Raw genomic sequence first — 24,008 nt, forward strand, 5'->3', positions numbered from 1 at the left:
TTGGCCAGTACTCAATTCAACATAACCCTCCTGCAGGGAAGGATCAGCACACGCCAGAGGCCAAGCTTGACACCAATGGGCAGGGTCCTCTCAGAGGAAAGGCTAGAGAAGAGTTGGTGTGACAGTCTAATGTCTTTCCGGCCTGTGGAGCATCATCACCACCCCTCTGCTTCAGCAACCCACCCCGGCTCTTGTGCTGCCGCTGGCCCAGGCCTCGAGCATCCCCACAAGGGCCTGGAGCTTCCCTCCATGTCTGGGCTAGAGAGTACCCCATTCCACTCGAGTGTGGTAAGGTGCTGGTGAGGGTTGTCGGACTCTGCACATGCCATCATGTTGGACGTGATTTCCAACACAGCATGTTTAGGTTCTGCAATAACTGCATAAATGATTTTGGCTTCCACGGGCCACCTGAGAATCTCTTCACCTACCTGTAGCGCACTCTGGGTAAACGATTCCTGAGTTTCAATCTGAGCGTAATACGGTACCAGAACACTGGCTATTGAGTCCCCAAACAGCACAAAGCAAGACGTTCTGAGGCGTGAATAGTGTATCTTTAACATAATCTTGTATTTGGAAAAGCAGTTTTTAAAAAAAACACTTGAAAATACAAGGTAACAGTAACTTGTGTAAGTTTTCACCTTATATTGCTTGGCCATTTTTACATATAAATTATTGCTTACTAGCTTTGATAAATACACAGCACAGTCATATGTACAGAAGCAGAAAGCATGAGATATGAGAAAGAAAATACTGTTAATGGCAATTCTGGTAACTCCACAAGTGTTTCATATTTACCAGCTCTTCTAATGGTGGAAAACTACGAAGTGTAGTCCCTGAGAAGTTAGGTAGGCGCCCTGATTGCAGGTTTTCTATCTTCTAACTGTTAACGCAAGCTGACAAGGTCACAGCAGTCAAAGAGTCCTTGCTTCTGGTTGACTTCATCCCAGTCTTTAATAACAGTGTAATACGAATACAATAAATAGGCTATGCAAATAAATAGTACTCTGCTAAAAAATGTTTAGTATATATACAGCTTTGCTTTATATAGTACATTTTCATTTAACTTTTTGGCAATTTTAAAAAACATTTTTCCAGCACTGGTTCTAAGCACAATGGCTCACTGGTTAATAAGCAGGCTGAAATTTTAAGGACACGTCTTTGAAGCATTTAAAAGAAACTCCGCATTAGACCGCATTTAAAAGAAACTCCGCGTTAGACCACCACAGTGGATCTGATCTGCCCCTAGTTTCTGAGAAGTTCGGAGTCCCTGTGCCACCCAGGGACACTTGGGATCTGTGGTGAGTGATGCCCACAACAAAACCACAGGGCGGGGATCAGGGCAGCCGTCAAGGCCAAGCTCCAGGGATTGAAAGCCACCAACACCTTCTCTTTCACACTACTGTTTCTCCCTACGTAGAGGTGAGTACACCTCTCCCCACAAATTGAGAGGGGTGGGCTTTTACTTTGTCCTCATGCCTCGGAATTTCAGGTATGCTCTACCCAACTTGCTTGTGGATAGGGATCTAAGACAATAAATTCATTCTGAAATATCAGGATAAAGTAAATGCAGGTGATAATAAGTATCACTACAACCATTCAGCAATTGTACAGATTGTAACAGTGAATTTTAAAAACTGTGGTCTTTGGAGCATCTGCAAATGTGTATGAAAAAATTTCATATTTTTGGAATGGTTATGATTTTGCCTATTGGGAACTGTTGCTGGGGCTTCCCTGGTGGCTCAGATGGTAAAGAATCTGCCTGCAATGCAGGAGACCTGGGTTCAGCCCCTGGTTTGGGAAGATCCCCTAGAGAAGGGAATGGCGCTACCCAGTCCAGTATTCTTGCCTGGAGAATCGCATGGTCAGAGGAGCCTGGTGGGCTACAGTTCATGGGGCCACAAAGAATCAGACACAACTGATCAACGAGCACACTGTCCTATGCTAACTTCTAAAGAGGGCTGGTTTGCTGGAATGCTGACAAATCCAAAGACACACAGGACTGTCTGAAAGTTGTGCTGTAACAAAAAGAACCCTTTTAGAAGGGCCCACGCACTCCTCGCTGGTGAAGGTTGCAGATACATGAGATGTTTCAGAGCGAACGGAGATTTTGTGCAACTGTGAAAATCTAATATAGTTGGAAAGGAGCTTATACATCTTCCCGGTGCGGGAATATGACCTACCCCTGTTAACAGGGACCTGGCTTCAATTCCGTGCAGCCTGTCCACTGGGACAACTCCAGCCTTGTTAGAAAGAGTCTCATGTTAAGCTTGATCTGGTCCCCATGATCCTGCCTTGAATCCTTCAGTTCCAGATTCAGGCCTTCTCAGTGCTTCTGAAATTTCTGAGACCTGCTGCCAGAGAAACCTCTGGAGACTGCTGTTAAATTTCAGGAAGATTTGGAGATTATGACTTTCAGAAGATGGGGATGGAAAAGCACATCTAAACAGAACAAAATCCTCCTTTCCTTTTGCTGCCCTGAGAGCCACGTGCGCCCCATGACTGGGGGAGACCCCGAGAGCCACGTGCGCCCCATGACTGGGGGAGACCCCGAGAGCCAGTGAGCCCCATGACTGGGGGAGACCCCAAGAGCCAGTGAGCCCCATGACTGGGGGAAACAGCAGGCAAGCGCCGTGCTCTCCCCAGTCTGTTTCCACTCATACCGCATGGGGATAAACTGAATACACCCTCAGAATCTGTTTGGGCCTGACGTACATGTGGATTTGTTTGGCCATGCACATATCTGAGCTGAGGTCCAAGCAGCAGGTGCTGTGCTGCAAGAGTTCTCCACTGGGGCAACTGCAGTAGTTCTAGACAGAGCAGTATAAATCTAATGCGAATAATCACTCAAACTCTAAAACACAGAGATGATGTCAAAACAGCCTCACAGGATCAGAATGGCTAAATGCTACTCCCTAAGAACAGAGAAAAGACCAAAACACACACTGGTGCTGACAGCCCACACCGTCACCAATAATCGCCAAGGCGAGCACCTCACTGTTTGATCAGCCTCGAGAGAAATTGCTTTTCCCTGGTTCTGATCTCTTCCAGTGAGTCTCATTCCATTCCCAGCTGCCTGGGGCATTTCTCTGAGTGGACCAGCCCAGGATGATGCCTTTCTGTCAAGCCCTGTTCATTGTCAGGACTGAAGGATGCAATGGGACAGACTCTCTCTCAAAGTCCTCCCCAAATTTGCTCCATGTGGTTCTTTTGAGTGATCTCTCCAGGTCAGCGTGGTTGCCAAGCCCAGGGAACAGCGCTGCTACGAAGGTGTCGGAAAGCCCTGGACGCATCTCAGTGCTGAAGTGCTGATGAGAGGCGAGGAAGCAGTTCTGTACAGGCACCGAGGAGAGGAGCTGCCAGGGCTGGCGAGAGGGGCGCCAGGGTCACACGTGTGGAAATGAATGGACCTAATATGGGAAGCAGGAACTTTGTATTTAAGCGGAGTGATGAGGATCTGGCTGACAGGGATGGATTTCAATATTGTTTCCCACAGGTTTTTTTTGTTCATTTGAAGGTTGCAGCAAACCAGTTCGTGAGAACAGCCAGAGGTCTTATTTATCGTAGGAGCCCCAATCTCTAAAAATGGAAATAAAAAGAGATCTAAAAGACTCTGAGGCTTTGAGAAGAAAAAAGAGGCAAATTATAGAAAGGCCCCCTGCCTTGGTTGGGAGGTGGGCTACAGGACTTCTAAGTGTCCAACATAAATCAGATATTTGGATCTCTGGGGGCTCTTTTCATCTGCTGAAAGACAGGCCACTGCCACTGTTTTATATCCCTTCTTCTTCTCCAGGGAGTGCTAAGCGCTCCACACATCAAATCCCACGTAGACCCCCTGTACTGGCGGTCCTCATTCCAGAGTGTAGGCACGAGGTGGCCGTAGCGTGAGAACACGAGGGCACTGCCAGGAGCAAGAAGATGGACTTTTGTGACTGTCACCCCCAGAAACAGTTACAGAGTGCCTGCGACGTGGCAGGCACTGTGCTTTTGTCAAAAATTGTACTGTATTTGAGGAGAGATGAGAGCCTGTCCGCACAGGTAAAGAAAATCCCCAGGAAGTAAACAGTGAGTCAGTTTCTTAAAGATGACTATTTTTCGGTATTGGCAAAGCAACTTAGTCTAACTCACAGTTGTAAATCAAGTTGTGCAGAGATGAATTTTACCCACAAGCATACAGCACTAAGTGGCTGAGCTGCTAAGAAATGCATGCCTCGACATTTCTCTTCTGGAGATTAGAGCAGGGGTGGCAGCTGCCAGTGCTCACTGCCTCCTTAGACACAAGTAGCTTTTGGTGATGTCCTAGTTTGTAACGATGGAAACCAGTCCATCTCCATAGAAACCAAGAGATGCCATCCCTGTCTTTGAGTGTTCAAACGAGCTCCTACTTTGACAGCCTATAAACAGCCATCTACTGCCAGGCCAAGTAAAGCTCCCCGCTGTGTACTCTAACCAAGCTGTCTGGTCACCGCAGGACAAGGGGCGGCCTCCTGCCTTGACGCTGACACGTCACAAAGTGAACAATGGATTGGCTCGACATGGTGATCCTAAAAAGCCAGACTTCTCATTTCGAGAAAGTTTCTGCCTCCTCTTCTGCCGTCTCCTTTCGATAGCAGCCTCTCCCCAACTCAGGTGGCTGACATCACTTCCTGAGTACGCTCTGGCTGGCTTTGCTGTGTGCATCTTACTGTGATACGCTGATAAAACTCAGCAACTTTTCTTGCAGGAACATAACACGCTTGGCGCTGCGGTTCTGGGGGAGGCGAGGCAGTGTGCGGTGGGGCTCATACCCGCGGCTCAATCCTGTGCGAGAGCTCGAACAGGGCTTGCTGGCTGTCAATGACGTACAGGTGATGCACGTAGGACTTTAACTCCGGGTGCTCTTTTGGAGACATGTCGCCTCCTGTTTTGGGGAAGGGGGAGAAGGTCAGTCTTACAAGAGCAGTAAGCTATTTTTAAATACCAGTAAAACCCTGCATGAAGACACAGTGTAACTCCAGAAGGCTGATCCTCATTTGTCATAAGCCCACAAGAGATGTCTGTTTGCTATTCATGTAGATGCTTTCTGGGTCAGACTAGATTCCTCAGGTGAGGTGATTAGACTGGCAAGATATATGTTTTACCACCACTGAGAGAGCGATGTCTCCTCACGTGGTCTGGTGTTTAGTGGTTGTTATGACCCCCGAACAGGAAACCACAGACGCGGCAGGTGAGTGGCCGAGCAGGACTGGAGCCCAGGCCATGAGGCCCCAGGTCCACGGCCTTGGCCCCCACTAAATGGCCTTCACAGGCCCTTGTATCATAGGCTGGAACTGTCAGAATCATTGCTAATCTGGTGACTGCATGGACACAATAGTTCTTTTCTTTTTTAAGTATTTCATATAATTGTTTGGTGTCCTTTTTGGGGGGGGGGTGGCGTGCAGGATGTAAGGGAGCAACTGAGTGAACAAACATTGCTGAAGTGAACTGAAAGTCTGGTTATCAGGCAAAGCAGGTTCAGGAAGTGTGTGGATGGGGTGACACTCGCCCAGCAAAAGACAAGGCAAGGGGGTTCCTACTCCCAAACGCCCTGCAGACCAAGGGCCGCAAGAGGCTCTGGCGCCCTGTGAACCCTGCCTGCCATGCTGCTGGCAGCTGTGACAAGGAGCCAGAGATAAAGTAGCCTGGACAGCGGGGCAGGCCCACTTCCTGTAGTCAAAAACGAGCGAACAGAAAGCCCCCTCATGCCCTGTGGAGATGGGCTGAGCTACATTCCAGAGACACAAGGTAACTGTGAGCCTCCATGATCCATGGGGTTTCAGATGGAGAAACAAGGGGTGAGTTCAGCTTGAGCAGAAGGAAAAGGCCCTCAGGAAGCTGAGCATTCTAATGCAGAAAATTTTTTCTCTTGGGGAAAACCTATTTTTCCCCTCCTCTGTGACAAATATGTTTTCTAAGGAAATAACTTAAGGTGTGTATATTATGGATGGCTTGTAGTCCTTAGGTTTAATAGAAACAAGGCTTTCTGGTTCAGCAAGTAAAAGCACCAAGAGTTAAAAGGTTTTACCATCCTCCTTGTTTGCTTTAGAAAACATGATGCTCCCAAGATAATTTTGTTGTAAACTTTCCAGTCTTAAAAAGATAGCAAGAGGAATGCTTCCAGCCATGATGCATGACCCTTGCAGGGCACTCTGTAATTCAAAGTGGCTTTCCAAGTGCTGACGTTGGTTAGCCCTGCCTATATAAACTGTCAAAATGAATTTAGGTAATTCAGTTCTAAACTTGATTTTTAAAGATAGGTAAATACAAAACACCAAATGGCCTGACGGTCTTTTAAATTTCTCCTTTGCTTTGTGCCTTGCAGACTTATCCTCTGGCGATGGGAGGTTGACTGCACACACTGCTCTAACCTTCCTGCCCACATGTGCAGCCCTTGGCAAGTAAGACCGAGGTCCCAGAATTTGCTGAGAACCCATAAATGCATGGGAAGCAAAGGAGGGTGAAAGAAATACAAATCCTTTACTCATCAGCAATATTATGCTTATACATTTGAATGAATCTCCATGACAATGTTCTTAACTATTTCTATTAAAACTGCATTATACTTGAGTAGTTGATGGAGAGTTATAAAAGCATGTATCAAGTAGTATTTGCTGATGTGAACATTTAGAAGATTAGGTCCTGTATTTATAATTCTCTCTTTCAAGTAGAAATTTCGTAATTCACTCAGAAGTTCACTCCAACCGCTTTGTTGGAGGACAATAAAGCTACTCAAGACTGGAAACGGAAAGAAAATTCTTAAGAGTATGTAACGGAAAGAAAATTCTTAAGGAATATGTACCAAAGTGTTAGCAATATTTTCCTTAGGAAGTAGGACTTTGATCATTCTACTTTATAGTTCTGTATTGTTGAAAAACATTGGTTTACAATGAGTATGTATTACTTAAAGTTAGGTTTTACTTAGTGGTCACTTCTGATTGATTTATAATTATGAACTCTGTCTTTAAAAAAAAAAAAACAAAAAACTGCCTTTTTATCTCTAAAGTCTGTGCAAGGTGAAGGAAAGGGTACCAGCCAGGCGGTCTGAAGAATGGCCGAGTGAGTCAGCCTCTCAGAGCCGGGGTCTTCTGTTCTGCATCCACAGAGTCAATAACCTCCATTCACTAGCCCTGGGGTCAGGATTCCACTGCCCATGTGAAAGCTCCCTGAACTCAATACACTTCAATTTCCTTCCTCCCCGCAATGTCTTAACATCATTTAAACATAATGTAAATTATTCCTGAGACTTAAAAAGAAACAAATATTCTTACATACAGTAGTCTTAGTGGGGAGTCTACAAAAGTGCTCAGAAAAACACTTTTTCAGTGAAAGGAAGCTCCAGACAGGAAGTTTTCACTGGAGAGGAGAAAAGATTCTGGAAGACTACTTTGGGCACTTTTACAAACTATATTCCTATTCCAGGAAGGCTCCAGGCAAGGAGGTGAAGGACAGGGTCACCCCTGATAAACCCACAGGCCATTCTGAGCCAGAGGACAAGCAAACAAGACTTTCAGGGGTAGGCGCTGCAGTGGGAGCTTCTGAGAGTTGTAAGTCACACTGTACAGTGAAAACCCGCTGCTGGGGCAGGGTGAAGAGCTGCCATTTCTTATCTTCCTCTCCATCCCAAACATGCAGTGATGAGACGGAGAAATACAATACATGCATATGATGTGAATATTATATTTTACCACCTGTTTAAATTTTCTATCACCAAATACTTGTGAAGTGGCCATAGTCTGTACCAACGTATACTAAATGAACATGCCGTAGCCAGCTTCAATGACTCACCAAACTGGTTAGTCCTGCAGTGTCTCAGGGTTCGGACAGTGTCGGCGATCATATGCTGAAAGGCAGGAGAGGAAACACATCAGTGGAAGGGTCATTTCAGGTGTCACTGAAGTAGCAGTGCTGCAGGGCTGAATAGTCTAATCCCACTGGATGTAAACAGAAGAGCTGTATTTGGTGCTAGACCTAGCTTTAATTGAGTGTACTAAGTTTGGATTACAAAAGAATATCCAGACCTTGCGTGCAGAAATAGTGGCTCTCAATCCCAGTTGCAGAGATTCTAATCAAGACTTGTAAAAACATACTGTAAAGAACACAGCGCAAAACAACCTACTTAACACGAGAAAATACCTGTAAATACTATGACTGATAAGGAGTTAATATGCCAAATATATAAAGAGCTCATATAACTCAACATCAAGAAAACAGACAACCCAATTACAAAATGAGCAGACGACCTGAACAGACAGTTTTCCAAGGATGACATACAGATGGCTGACAGCATACGAAAAGATGTTCCAACACTGTTAATCATCAAAGAAATGCAAATCAAACCCGCAAGGAGATACTGCCTCGCACCTGTCAGAATGGCCAACATAAAGGCCACACACGTTGCTGAGGACATGTAAAAAGGGGGCCCTTGCACACTGCTGGTGGGAACGTAAATTGGGGCAGCCGCTATGGAAAGCATTATGGAGGTTCCTCAAAAAACAAAACAGAACCATCATATCCAGCAGTTTCACTCCTGGGTCTGTATCTGAAGCAAATGAATACTAATTCAAAAGACATATGCACCCCATTGTTCACAGCAGCATTATTCACAGTTGCCAAGATAAGGAAGCAACCTAAGGGTCCATCAGCTGGTGGGCGGATCAAGACGCCATGACATATATACATACATACAATGGAATACGACTCAGACAGTGAAAAGAATGCAATTTTGCCGTCTGCAACAGTATGGATGGACTTGGAGGGAGGAAGACAAACACTGTATGATATCACTTATACGTGGAGTCTGAAAAATAAACTAGCGAGTATAACAAAGTAGAACAGATTCACAGAAATAGAGTGGTTGGTCACCAGTTGGGAGGGGAAGGAGGGAGAGGCAAGATGGGGGAAGGGGATTGAGGAGTACAAACTCCTACACATAACATAAACGAACTACAACACAGAGAACATGGCCAATATTTTATAACAACTATAAATGGGGTAGAACCTTTAAAAATTACGAATCACAAAGTTGTACACCTATGACTTAAATACTATTGTATACCAACTATACCTCAAATAAAAGAAAAAAATGAATATTTAAAAGATAATATATTAAAAAAAAATGCAGCATGTCCAACTCAACCTACCTGTCCACATTTGCTTATGCTTCACTTCAGAAGTTTCACCTCCTCCCCAGGAGGTCTTTCTGAGGTCTCCCTTCTGGACTCGGGAGGCTCCATTCTCAACCTCCCCAGTGGTCTGTGTACAGTGTTTACTGGGCTTGTGGTGGTGTGATCAGGGTGGGACTTTCCTCCTCCTCTAGACCAGCTACCACAAGAGGGCCTTGCAGACCCAGCACCTACCATACAGCACGTACGTAGCCTCACACACACCTGCTGAATGGATGCAGGCATTTTGCGGAATCAAAGACTCAAGAAACTCAAATGGTGATAGGAAAGGGGATGTTTATGAAAGACGAACATCTTCTAAAACATCAGTGTCTTTACAGAGACTGTTCCCTGCTTATTATTTGCATTCCCTTTCCTAGTCTTCAGTTTTCTGCTTTAATTTCTAAAGTTCTCTAAAGTTCTTTTCATCTGCAGGAAATGGTTTCTTACGCAGCTCCTTCCTGTTGACAAGACCCCTCCTCTCATACTCGTGTGCCTGCACTGTCTTCCAGCTCGCTCTACCATAGTCAATTTTCCATGGCGAAGGGAAGATGGCATTCAGCTCAAGACCAATCTCCGCTACACTTCCTCCTGTGCAGTCGGCAGAATAACCTCCAAGCATCTGTCATCCTGTTCCAGCGCTCTGCAAGTCTGCAGTGACCCCAGCCTCTGTTTCATACGAAATCCAAACATCACCCTATCATTTCAGAATCAACAGTATTCCTAATCTGATCCTCCAGGCCTTCCTAAATGGGTATCATCTTTTTCTTACTGATTGAAATATAGTGATTTACAGTAGTATAATAGTTTCAGGTATGCAACACAGTGATTCAAAATTTTTATAGATTATACTCCATCTAAAGTTATTATAAAATATTGGCTATATTCATCTGTGTTGTACAATGCATCTGTATATAGTATTTACTTTATACACAGCAGTTGGGACCTTGGGCCATCATTTTTCATGTCCTGCCCACACACACTGAACACAGGGTAATCTATAGGCAGCAAACCCTCAACAAATTATGGCTAACATAATAATGTCGACACCAAAACAATTACTTAAAATTCAGCAGACCTCCAGGAACATTATTTGAATATGACCCACTTATTGGATTGTTCTCATGGGCTGCATTTCTATTGTATTTCTACTCAGTAGTGAAAACATTAAATGGGACAGTGATTACAGCCGCAGCCCGAGTTGCAACTGTAAAGGAAACGAGACCTGACTCATGTCTGTGAATGTATTGTTAAATTTCCTTCCCCCAATTTTCCCACTACTCCCAGGACTGCTCTTTCGCTGTTTTAAGGTATGGCGTCACCTCGATCTCTGTCACGTGCCATGCGCACAGCTGATGCAAGGCTGGTACTCAGGGCAGCACTGCAACCTGAGCCCAGATCTCATCTTCAGGTTTTCCAAAGTGGGAGGGAGGAGCTACGATGAAGGATGATGTCTTAACATTGAGGGATAAAGAGAAATATAGAAAAATGCATTTTTTTCTTTATTATTTAATGGTTTGAGGCTGATACGTTTGAAGCTGCTGAGGCACCGAGGGGAACGATAGAAAACTTATTACATCCAATGAAGCACTTCTGAGCCTTCTCTGTTCTCTGACCTAATGTGTTGGCCGGGATCAGCCTGATAAAGATAATACACTGAATTATCTGCTCGCTGGCTAATATCCATCATGAGGAATTGGCTTCCCACAAGTTAATCCAGTTAGGATCTACTGGTTCATTATTGTGAAAGATGATGCTATTTTAGCTTAAGTGAAACCCTGTCTTTTGCTAAGAAACATGCTAGAACTACTGACTCTAGTAGGAAATTCAGTTGCACTCTCTGGCATCCCAGTATAACATAGGGCTTTAAACAATGTAAAATAAGAGTTTTGTCCTTCCAGAAAAAAATTCTGACTTCACCCTGAATTCTCTGCGCAAGGAGGGAGTCAGCACGGGGCATGCTGTTTCTTAAGTGCCATCTGCTTTGAGGACCAGGAACTTAGTGACGCTACAAAATCTGCTCCCTTTAGAAATGACGTGCTAGCCGAGTACGTGACGGGTGTGTACGTGGTGCTGTGTGCCAAGGGCCTGCCACACACATGTATAACTGCACTTATCTTCTAGCCATCTTTTCAGTAAGAGTTCTCTTCAAGAACTTAAAATTTAAAACGAAAGATTACCTGTTTATACCTTGTTATTTCATTACGCTTTATTAAAATATTAAGGGTACATACAGTTACTGACCCTAAGAGAAGTCCTGTTAGTCAGACTTCATTTCAGTTCTTACGGCCAGCCTGAAGTCTTGCCTCTGTGAAAGCAAGGCCCTATGTTGGTTGGCATTAAAAGGCTTCTACTGGAAAAAGCCGGGGAATACCAGAGACGCTGGGCAGAATGAAATAGAGAGGGTGCAGGAAGCTTTCCACTGCTCTTTCCAATCTGTGCATTTTTCAAATTGCTCCCTCACGTGGATAGCTCCATCTGAGAGGAAATGACACAATGAACTTGAGTCACTGGTTCCCTTTGGGAAGAAGGTCAACCACCAGTCTACCTTTCACAACAGACGACACTCAGCGTACACCAAGCGCCTCCTGCTCTCCCGCGTTCCCTGTGGGTTACTCAGGGTGAAGGGCACAGACCCTCAGAGGAAACTCCACTTGGTGTTTCACACCCCGGCCCTCCTCTTCACACACGTTCACCAAAGCTCATCTGGCGTCCTTAAGCAGAGGCGTTGGCCAAGATTTGGAATAAATATTGACCAGTGGCTTCACACTCCTCTGGTCATTCCGTTAATATCAAACACTGGAGACAACCTGCCAATAGGCTAGCGTGTTGCTGCCTGCAGTCTAAGGCCACAGATAGGCCCTGGGATCTTCAGAACATTACTGGGTGACACAGAACAAATCTCTAAAAAGTAATATTTTTAATACAGAATAATGCTTTTAATACAAGAAGACTCAATACTTAAAATATCTATTTCAGGCTGCGTTGGTTTGACTGAAGTATCTAAAAAAACTGAGCTCAATTCCAAAGCACATAGTGCCAGGAGAGACTTGAAAAGTTATGGACGTGTCCACTTAAAAACTAACTACCCAGAAAGCGATCATCCTCAAATTATTAGAACAGAGCTGTGGCAAGATACCCTAAGATGTCAGGCTTCCAGATCCCAGCTGCCTGGGTTTTCAGGTTGTACAGGAGCTGCCTGCACTGACACCGTGCCATCTCCTCTGGTGTGAGTGAGTTAGCCTCCCAGTTAGAGCGGGGCACCTAGGGGGCAAAGGTCAGAGGCTAAACCTTGTTGGGACTCATCAGTTGGTACTGGTCTTTGGCTATGGTCTATGGCCTCCCAACTCACTCAACCTTCTCTCAAATGCCTGACCTGGTCTCACAGGGAACCAGGGGCCCGTTCCTGAAAGAGTTCACACGAATCCATTACCATTACTAAAAAGGTCACTCAAAGGTCAGGGTCTATGGACAGGGATCACTGATATCATCTTTAATCATGCATGGCAGGCTCATCTCTGACACGAAAGTTCATCTGTCAAACAAATCCATTCTTGTAGTCAACAGGGTCTCCTTGGAGTAGTCCTATTTCACAGTCGCTCAGCCCGTACAGGCAACGCCGCCTCTGGCCTCAGCCGAAAGGCTAGGAGGAGCCTAGTGCGAGACAGAGCGCCCAGGAATGTCCGGGAAGCGGCGCTTCAGGAGTGTGTAAGAAGGGGCGGGCTGGAGGCCCCTTCTCACGGCTCACCTTCTCACTTCGCATGAGGTGGTCTCACATAGTGGCAGCACCTGCCCACAGGCTGATAAGTGGGTGGTCCTTCCTCTCCCAGGCAGACCCGACCAATTCCACCTTCAGATCTTCCACCTTCAGACCCACGAAGGACACACCTCCCCAGGGGGAGGGGCAGTGCTTGCCAAGACACCGGGAGATGCCTTTAAAGCCACAGGGCTCAACCGCACGAGTGTGAATCCCTTCCGACAGGAGCCTTACCACTTGGGTTCTAGTTCAGATACATACACTCCACCACTGATGTTAATCTAATGAAGTTCCATTTTCAAAAATAAAAAGCAGATGTCCATACTTGGCTCTCAGAACCTTGGCAGCACGCTTCACTTCTTTTTAATTGGGATGCATTCTATTGACAGTGCATAACATGCAGCAAATAAATCACCACCAGTTCAGCAGAGAGTGTCGTCTCCCAGAGCAAGGAAAGTGCGCATTTCCCTTACAGCGGGTAAGAAGAGAAACAGTGAAATTTTACATACCAGTTTTTCAAAGTTGACAAGATTATCCAGAAATGTTTTATTTCCCTCATGAATAAATGTTACATCTGAAAATTAAAAACAAGAAGATGCAAGTACCATTAGGAACAGGTCATGAGTCAGGACTGGAGACATGCAGATGCAGTGCGGCTTATTAATTTTTCTTAAACATTACGGATTATTTCACACACTAGACCAGGCAACTTGGAGCTGGATCTGTACAGGATGCAATGTGAGAGGGCATAGCTTATGTGTGTGGGGAGGGAACATTCTAGCATTCGTGCAAGTGTGTGTCTTGCTCTTACACTGCAGGCTTTGACTTCAACCCCCTTAACATGAGCTAACACTCCTCTACACCTTAACTGGCCCATTCTGTTTTTAGGCCAGAACAGTGAACAGAAAAGAACTGAATACCCAGCAACAAAAATTATTTTTATATTTATGTGTTTGCTTTTTAACAATCCCTGGTAAAGTGAACGAGGTCTGTGTTACTTAAAACGTCAAGGTTTAGATGTGGATGTTCAAACTTAGATTTCTGGTTCTAAAACCCAGGGCTGGCGTGGTTATCCAGAGTGAGTGAGGAAAGGGACAGGTTAGAAATGGCGAGGTTTCTGGGTCTATTCAACCACAGGAAAGCCAGTGTCACTGAGGAAAACAACGTAAGGAAGGTAGGGTGAAGGTGCCTCGTCGGAGGGAGGGAGCGTGACATTCGATTTGCGCCTCGCTGCATTTGAAGTGACAGGAGACATCCGAATAAAAATCTCCCTTTGGTTGCAAAAATTACAGGAATGCTTCTTCAAAAGATGGAGACTAGCAACAATGACAGCAGCTAAAGCTCCAAAAGGGGGATGACTTATAAAAACCCAAACCATAGGGTGAGTGACTGAACTTTAGGGAATCCTCAGACAAGAATCAAAGTAAGAAATATACTACAATTTAAAGAATGTGCAAATAGTCCTGTTATATCACAGACATGGAGGGCAAACCAAATGAAAACCATTTTCAAAAATCTTCTTAAAATAACATGATATAAAAGAGAGAAGTGAACAGATTAAATTCCTCTAAAAAGAAAGGGAAAGTATTTGCATTTAGTCAAGACTTGGATTCTGCTGGTCCCTGTGGAGGGCTTCCCTGGGGGCTCAGAGGGTAAAGCGTCTGCCTGCAATGCAGGAGACCTGGGTTCGATCCCTGGATCAGGAAGATCCCCTGGAGAAGGAAATGGCAACCCACTCCAGTACTCTTGCCTGGAAAATCCCATGGACAGAGAAGCCTGGTAGACTACAGTCCATGGGATGGCAAAGAGTCGGATACGACTGAGCAACTTCACTTCACTATGAGGTAATTACGAGGCAGCTGCTTGGGAAATTGACCTGCAACACACTTAGCTGCTGAGCTTTAACTGGCCACCAGAGGGCGACACCAATCACATAATACACTGATACAACCCTTTTCTCAAGGCATCCTTTATACACAGCTTCCACCCCACCGGACTGCAAGGTTTTCCTAAGCTTTTTTCTTTCTTTTTTTAAACTGATGTCTGAGCAAGAAAAGAATTCACCATTACACAGTCATCTGACGAGCTCTCTGGTTATTTTATTATCTTTCACTGTTTTGCTTTCAGAATAGAATTGCAAGCTTTTTATCTCTGACACAATATTTAGAGAAAGAGCAGCCAACACAGCTAACTTGTGTTCTTTCTGTATAGCAAGCAAAGCACTGTGTGCACACTGTTTACCTTAAATACCACCTAGGAGCCTGGTATCGCCTCACTCCCAGAGGATTCAGGTTACAAATGCCCTGTCCGAGTTCTTGGACCACTTCCCCGGTGTTCCAAGGCTTGTCATCCCCACCCTATGTTCCCAAAGATGAGGATCATAACACAGCTTATATTTATCATCAGGGTCAGACATAGCACTAACTCATTTAATACTCACAAAAGAGTATAAGGTAAAGTTAAGCAGGAAAGAAGGTGAAGAAACAACAGTCCAAAGGCGGATGGAGCACAGCTGGCTCACGACCACAGCTCTGCGTCTCGGGGCCAGGACGCGAGCCTGGGTGGCCCGCTTCCTCTCACCACGGTGCCTCTTCGGTACTCGGAAGGAGTTAGACATTTCTTATCATCTATTCCAGTCAATTTGCTGAATTCACTGGATGTGGGGGCCTCTGCAAATTTTACTGTTTCTTTGTCGCGCATTCTGTCTCTTCCCTCTCCTCTGCCTGGGCTCCGATGCCTTGCTTACCCCAAGCTCTCAAGGACTTGTCGAGGTCAGCGCACGAGGAAGTAGGCTCTCCTGAGGGTGGGGGCTGGCAGGCTGATGCTGGCAGGAGGGTGAGGCAGGGAAGGCATGCCTGGCCAGGCAGGGAGAAAAGAGGGGCTGCTGCCCAGGAGAAAGGGGGTCAAAATGGCTGCGGGTTTTGATCCGGGTGACTGACAAGTGTGTGATTAGGGAGGTGTGAGAGAGAGAAGCCAAAAGGCGGCTGAACTCAAAAACTGGAGTCTCACAACCTAAGTCATGGGAGGGCTGTGAAGCAGCTGAGGGTACCCACCAAGTGCAGTGCCAGAAATGAGTACCTGCCAGACCTCTTTCTTGGAAACACCCAGGCACGTTCCTAACATTTTAGAGAACAGGACTGCGGATGGAATAGCTCCATTTGAAGAGACGGCAGGTGAAAAAGAAGGAATAAACATGGAAGTACCTCAGTCTTCCTTTTATTTACACAACTCCACAAATCTGCAGTGACAATCTGCCCTCGAAGATACAGATACCACCTCAGTTTAACTTCAGACACTGGTTGACTATTCACTCTACTGGAAGGATTACCATCTCCCCAAACACCATGACACAGATTACTCAACTGCTTTTGACCTTTAGCTCAGCTGGAACCTTTCTCTTCAACACTTACTCAGGGTTTCCTGTTCACTACTTTCTGAGCTGGACTCTACAGTAGGGGGAAAGTAAATCAGAAGTGAGAAATTCACAGGCAAATAGAAAGCTGATAGCTGGAAGCATTTTTAGGTTATGTGCTTACTTTGATAACCTGCATGTTATTGGGAACTGACTATCTCAAAAAATGAAATATGGGAGCCCAAATCCTTCCTAATACTCAAGGAGTTTAATCTGGTCTCTTTCTCTAAACAAAAGCAATCCAAAGCAAGAGGCACAAGAGAAGAGGGCTGGGAAATTTTCATGAAAAAGTTGTTTGTTCTAAAGTAGTTTACTGCAAATTTTTAATTTTTAATTTTGCAGTTACTAAAGCTAAGAATTAATGTTGCAAATATTTTCCAAAATGTCTTACCACAGATGTGATACATACATATTTAAAAGTGTCATCCTATTTTTCCTTTTGAAATTATTTCAGACAAAAATAGTAACTTTAAATGCAACAGAGCGCCAATATTATTTATTTTTATAATGACAAAAATAAAGATAAAGGAAAAACAAGTGAGCTTGTTTTTAAAACTCAAGAGCTTTCAGTGGAAAAAAAAAAGGGGGGGGGTAAAAGTTTAATTTGCTAGAACGAATGAGACAATGTATTTTCAGTAGAAAAAAGAGAAATTTGTTTTGCTGCCAAAAAGGGGGGGGGGGGTAAAAGTTTAATTTGCTAGAACGAATGAGACAATGTATTTTCAGTAGAAAAAAGAGAAATTTGTTTTGCTGCCAACTAAGAGGTTTAGATAAACTCAGCAGAGCAGAAAATTGCATCCAAGCTAAGACATAAGTGTGAGGCACCTGACTGCATTAAATATTTTTTGGGAAAACCCACTACTATATAGCAGAAGGCTCAGCTCACATCTAAATTAAAGGGACAATGTTGACTATTTTTTCATCACCTTAAAAACATCTATTGTTTCAAAATTCTGTCTTTCTAAAATCAGCTCCTTTCCCAGATCTGTCTTCCTTTCCTATTTTTCCTATTTGTGTCTACATGATTCTAAGTTTCACTTCCCACATGCCACCACTCCCACTCTCCAGCTGGTATTTTATTTTAAATAAAAATCACAAGCCTGAACAAACTTATCTTAGAAATAAAAATGAAGAATCAAACGAACTTTTTAAAGTTGTTGTTCTGGCTTTACACTCTTTCCCTGTTTCACCCATTTACAGTTCTCAGAATGCTCTGAGCTCGAGTGAAGCAGTCCCTGTGCGTCACCGTCCTGAATGTCCTAATATACTAATGCTTCACAGCAATTCTTGCTTTATACCAGAGGAAGACTAGATAAACAGCTGCAAGAATGCACAGCAACTCAAAAGCTCTCCAAGCGCTGGCTGTTCTCAGGAGACGCTGAAAAGGTGTATTTTCAGCTTTATTGCCAGTGGGATGGGCGATGAGGACACGGCCCGGCCAGCCAGTCCCCAGGTACTTCATTTTCCAGGCAATTCCACCACACCTATGAGTGTAGGTGCTAGGGCCTGACCCAGCAGAAGGTATAAGCCTCTGAAGGGTGTAAGCAATATGAAAGAGTACTCCTATGAAAAATCCCTTGAAAAGAATCAAAATAAGACCAAGAGAAATGACCAAATCCCTTGTCCTGGAAGGCAGACAGGTGGGACGTATACTAAATGTCAGAAGCATGGGCCAGATGAAAACAAACTTCCCTTTCACTAATCCCCTTAGTTTGAAAGAAACCATCAAGATCTCATTAATAAGTTTAACTAACATATTTCATGATGACTGATCTGCTGCTCTACAGAAGAGAAGTTAGTCGACTAACTCACAGCTATCACATACTATCCCAACTGGATTCACTCCTGGAAAGAAGAAAGTACATTCTCTACCAAAACTTTTTACACATGACACTGTTTGTGTTGACCGAAGGTTTTTCTCACACAGCAGCAGGCCATGGGGGGAATCTCTGAAATTTAGGTTGCAAACAAAGAACATAACTGATCACCACTTGGATTCTTCATGCCAGCCTTATTCTTGGTTGAGTTAAGTGGACTGTAGACTCAAATAAGACACGGCTTAGCAGCAGAATAAAGCAAAAACATAAACAGTTCCAGTGCCAAATTTTGTGAGTCAAGTGAAAATACTTTGATGTCTGCTTAAGAACAATTAAGCATTTCAGGTGTCTCAGAAAGAAGCAAACGTGTGAAAACCAGTCACAAGCCAACAGTTAGGTTGGAATGACAAAAATACTTTAAAGAAGTAAACTGAGATTCCTTTCCTTGCCCTCCATAGTCAAGAGTGATAAATTTCTGGAAGATGGAGTTACACAGCATAAAAGACAGCTAATTGTTACCTTTAAGCAATAGCGGCATGAAGGGGATTTTGGGTGGCTTCATTTTCTTGAATGCGTCTCGGTAGGCTTTGTGATTCAGGGAAGGATCCTGCCGAACCAAGCAGATTACAAAGAGAGAGAAAAATCAATGTGCTATAGAAACAATTCTACATCTACTTTCGCTGTTACAATTCGAACATGCTTTAGATATAGAGCGGTTCTTCCTAAGAACAAAGTAGATAAAGGTTTCCTAGGAGAATAAACTCACTAAATTAGGGCAGGAAATCTAGGCAATGAATGAAAGTCAAGTTACTGGTTGACAATAATGGGAAATGACTGCAGAAGAGAGACACCTTTTGATTGCCCTATTATTTTCCCTCCAATAGGTTCCTTAAGTACAGTTTCCTCTCCATAATTTCTATCATGAGGTAACCCCAAAGTCCTTTGTTAGGCACACGGCAAAGAAAAACTGCCCTCATAATGCACAGATAATGCAGAGAAAACAAAAGAACATTTTTATTGTGTTCTGAAAAGAAACTGCACACTTTGTTATCTCAAAGATGTAAGGAATGATAAAAAGGAGAAACGGTAAAAAGAAAAAAAGAATAATGTATAAGAATTGCACGGCAAATTTAAACTAGCTAATTTCATAGGCTTTGAAATGGACTGTACTGGAAAATATGCCTTCTGAATATCATACCAAAAGGACCATTCTCGCTACCTTTTCCCATGGAGAGGAAGAAGCAGTAACCGTTACCCTCCTTCACTCCATTAAGAAGCAAAGCTACCTGTTCATATACAGGTGCACTAGTCTAAGCTGCCTGACGTGGCAGAGTGGAGATATTGACCACTGAAATCTAGGAAGAAATCTGAGGCTAACCATCAGTTTGAAGAGTAAGCCCACTATGCTCAACTACTTACTGTTAAACTTTCAAGTTCAGAGAAAAGTTTCTTAAACTTCCCAGGGATTTTCTAAAAGAAAATACACAGAAAAAGAAAAGGTCAAAAGATGTCAGTTATTTTGAGAGGACGGTTCATTAAGTTGCACTATATACTCCACATTTCCAAACATACATCCCTCTATCAACTGGTTCTACCCTGATTGCTTCTCATCACGCAATTTTCATCATTCCTTAACGTGACGTTCCTTGGGAATGTTGCTAAGACAGTTTAAAATGAATAGCAGCCACAGGATTCAGGAATCCAACTTAAGACATTCTACACACTGGTGATCTTTTAATGAAAGCTTGGATTTCAGTTCTGTATCCTACCCTTGACAAACGCTCTCACCTTCTTAAACGGTCTTGTTGAGTAGGAAGTAATAATGTTGACTGATATTTTTTGTATAAATGATATAATTATGTTTCACAGCAGAGGTTTAAATAGCGAAAGGCCATGGAAACTCTCAGTGATGAAGCCTGTACTTTAGTGGGTAGAATCACCAAACTGGAAAGATCACCCATGCGAACAGTGGCATGAAGACTGACAGGGGATGGAAACACACACCGTCCTCCCAAGTAAGAATTTGGGCCTAAGGAAGAAGGGCCTGGGATCTGCCAGCCTGTCCTTACTACGGTGAAGTGGGAAAGCCAGGTGTCTCGGTAGTCAGTCAGAGTTTGAATTCTGACTCTGCCCTCTTTCTAGCTGTGTGACTGCAGCGTCTCCACGTTCTCTGATTGAAATGGAGACTACTCATAGGTAATGTACAGTCCACAGCTGGTGCTCGGCAAATTCCAGCAAGCAACACTTACAAGTGTTCTAGAAAGTGTGTGGGATTTTCTGTTTGCAAAACAAATCAGAACAATGAGGTAAACCCCTACAATAACTACACTTTTAAATATCAATTTGATAATTCTGAATATGGACTCAACAACACAGGTTCTTCAACCTGTTTGGAAACTACTGTTACACACACCAACACATATGTATTAAGAAATGGATGATAAATGCGAAAAGATAAAATGCAGACACCTGCAACTATTCTTCTGAGCTGCACACCTTAGTCTTTCGGATATTCCACAAAAATGTCTCAGTTGCACGTCAAATTCAACGCATCTAGGGCCAAACTGATCTACTCAAGGGGCCAGCCATGGGCCAAATCTGGCTCTGTGCTTTTGTAAATAAAGTTTTATTGCAGCATGGGCGTGCTCATCATTTACAAACTAACCAGGGCTTGCACTTCAATAGGAGACTTGAGTCATGCCAATGGAAACCACATGCTAAAAAAAATATTCACTATCTGGCCCTCTACCCAAAATGATTGCTGACCTCTCTTCTAGTTCCTCAAACCAACTTCTTTCCCTCTATTGCCTACTTAGGCCAGTGTGACCATTTTCCAGGCCTGGAAACGCTGACATCATCAGCTCAAGTGGGCTTCTCCCTCCGAGAACCCAATGGCCTTGATCATACAACAGTGACAGGCAGAACCAGGATCTGGGAGACCTGGAACATATAACATTTTGTGGGCCCTCTTTTTCAGGAAAAAAAGAAGAATATAAAACTACTTTTGTAAATTTTTCAAAGATATCTGCCATCCACGTGAACATACTACCAGGAGTACTGCAAATGAGAGGCCTGGTAGCTTAAATTCATAAGCATCTCAGCAAATCTGCCTCTGGACAAATGGAGCTTTTGAAAGGACCAACATGGAACTGTAACCATGCCATCACGGGAGAAAAACAGAAAACTAATTCAAGTTAGGAAGCATTTTTCAATTTTTGTTTCTTTCATATATATTATAGAACCATTTTGAAGACCACTTGATAGTTCCTAATACCTTTTAAATATAACAGTGTGTACATGCCTATCTCAAACTCCCAAACTATGCCCCTGCTCCACACCCCCGCAACCAACCATAAGCTAAAAGTGATAACCAATAATGTATAGCAAATAGAACTCTGCTCAACTGCGGCAGCCTGGATGGGAGGGGAGTTTGGGGGAGAATGGATACATGGATATGTATAACTGAGTCCCTTTACTGCTCACCTGAAACCATCACAGCATTGTTTGTTGATCAGCTGTACCCCAATACAATATAAAAAATTTAAAAGAAAAAACAGTTCCTAAGGACTTGAGACACTAATTTATAACATTTGTTTCTAGTGGTACTTCTCTCATTTAAACCATTTAAATAAATTTACTTTAAATAAGGACTTTTCGGTGGAACATTTCCCATTCAGTGTTATTTGTCCTCTCCCCTGCACTCCATCCCTCCTGTGGACCCCAAAGGCTCACCTCCCAGGTCTGAGACAGCCGGCTCACAGAAGCAGTGTTGAGACCCATCACGATAGCAAAGAAGGAGTTCAGGTTTCTCTGGGCTTTGCAGCTATGGATTAAAGAAAGCAGAAGGCATTGTTACGAAACATCCTTTTGCCAGATGAGCACAAAAGATAAAGCTGCCAGGACTCTCCTAGGCCACAGGGTTCAACCTCTAGGGTGGGGCTGAACTCTGCTCCTTGACCCATGTGCCCCTCAGAGAGGAATGGTATCTGCTGAACAAAAACACATTCAAATACTTCCGCTCATCATTGCCTCTAGGAAAAGATCTGTGCTGTTTAAAAAAATTAATTAATTTATTTGGAGGGCAATTACAACATTGCAATGGCCTCGGCCATACATCAACATGAAAGGGCCTTAGGCACACGTGGGTCCCCTCCCTCCTGAATCCCCCTCCCACGTCCCTCCTCACCCCATCCCTCAAGGCTGTCGCAGAGCATTGGCTTTGGGTGCCCTGTATCACACACCAAACTCCTACTGGCCTTCTATTCTATATGGTCAAGTCTATGCTTAAGTGCTATTCTCTCAAATCGTCTCACCCTCTCCTTCTTCCACTGTGTCCAAAAGTCTGTCCTTTATGTCTGTGTCTCCTTTGAAGCCCTGCACGTAGCAGCATCGGTACTCTCTTTCTAGATTTCATATATATGCATTAATACACAATATGTCCTTCTCTTTCTGACTTACTTCACTCTGCATAATAGGCTCCAGGCTCATCCATCTCATCAGAACTGACTCAAATGTGGTCCTTTGTATAGCTGCATAATACTCCACAGTATATATATACCACAACTTCCTTATCCATTCATCTGCTGATAAGCAATACCTAGGTTGCTTCCATGTCCTAGATATTGTAACTAGTGCTGCAATAAACACCAGGGTACAGGTATCTGTTTCAATTCTGGTTTTCTCAGGGTACATGTCCAGCAGTGGGGTTGTGGGATCATTTAGGGCTTCCCTCACAGCTCAGCTGGTGAAGAGTCTGCCTGCAGTGCCGGAAATGTGGGTTTCATTCCTGGGTTGGGAAGATCCCCTGGAGAAGGAAATGACAACCCATTCCAGTATTCTTGCCTGGAGAATCCCATGGACAGAGGAGCCTGGTGGGCTACAGTTTATGGGGTGGCAAGAGTTGGACAGGACTGAGTGACTAAGCATGGATGGTAGTTTTATTCTTGGTTTTTTATGGAATTTCTACACTGTTATCCATAGTGGTTGTATCAGTTTGCATTCCCACCAACAGTGTAAGAGGGTTAGCCAAAGCGATCTTGAGAAAGAAGAATAGAACTGGAAAAATCAACCTTCCTGACTTGAGACTATACTATACAGCTACAGTCATCAAGAAGTATGGTGCTGGCACAAAACCAAATCTAGACCAATGGAATAAGATGTAAAGCCCAGAGATAAATCCACACACCTATGGGGACTTTATCTTTGACAAAGGGGGCAAGATATATATAATGGAGAAAAGACAGTGTCTTCAACAAGTGGTGCTGGGAAAATTGGTCAACTATGTATAAAAGAATGAAATTAGAACACTTCCTAATGCCATATGCAAAAATAAACTGAAAGTGGATTAAAGACTTAAAACACCAGAGCAGAAACTATAAAACTCCTAGAGGAAAACATAGGCAAAACACTCTCTGACATAAATCATAGCAAGATCCTCTATGACTCACCTCCTAAAGAAATGGAAATGAATAAAAAAATAAACAAATGGGCCCTAATTAAACTTCAAAGCTTTAGTACAATGAAGAAAACTGCAAGGTGAAAAGACAACCTTCAGAATGGGACAATATAACAGCAAACAAGGCAACTGACAAGGAATTAATTTCCAAAATATACAAGCAGCTCAATACCAGAAAACCAAACAACCCAATCAAAAGTGGACATAAGACCTAAAGAGACATTTCTCCAAAGATGTGTGCTCTTGACACCCTCTGAACACTTCAAGATTCCTTCTTTTAAAAAATCGGTTTTGGATGCATTTACAATTTCAACTGAAAGCTCTAACGTTCTTGTTTCTTTATAGATCCCAGACTCTCATTATAACAGCTCCTGGGGTCTCTTTAATCTGT

General features: G+C 43.7%; 1 protein-coding gene across 10 annotated transcripts in view; it reads right to left on the reverse strand.

Annotated features, from left to right (window-relative positions):
• Positions 1-543: 543 nt before the first annotated feature.
• RAPGEF5 (Rap guanine nucleotide exchange factor 5) overlaps positions 544-24,008 on the reverse strand; it is a 314,716-nt gene continuing 291,251 nt past the window's right edge. For all 10 annotated transcript variants that reach the window (XM_060414548.1, XM_060414545.1, XM_060414547.1 and 7 more), the window contains 6 exons: positions 21,895-21,985; positions 19,582-19,632; positions 18,682-18,769; positions 13,443-13,507; positions 7,801-7,855; positions 544-4,897 (listed from right to left, as the gene is read on the reverse strand). In XM_060414548.1, coding sequence (XP_060270531.1) covers positions 4,779-4,897; positions 7,801-7,855; positions 13,443-13,507; positions 18,682-18,769; positions 19,582-19,632; positions 21,895-21,985 — 469 coding nt within the window. In that variant the 3' untranslated portion in view covers positions 544-4,778. The remainder of the gene's footprint in view (positions 4,898-7,800; positions 7,856-13,442; positions 13,508-18,681; positions 18,770-19,581; positions 19,633-21,894; positions 21,986-24,008) is intronic.

This window comes from Ovis aries, chromosome 4 (genome assembly GCF_016772045.2).
Source record: "Ovis aries strain OAR_USU_Benz2616 breed Rambouillet chromosome 4, ARS-UI_Ramb_v3.0, whole genome shotgun sequence".
Taxonomy (NCBI): Eukaryota; Metazoa; Chordata; class Mammalia; order Artiodactyla; family Bovidae; genus Ovis; species Ovis aries.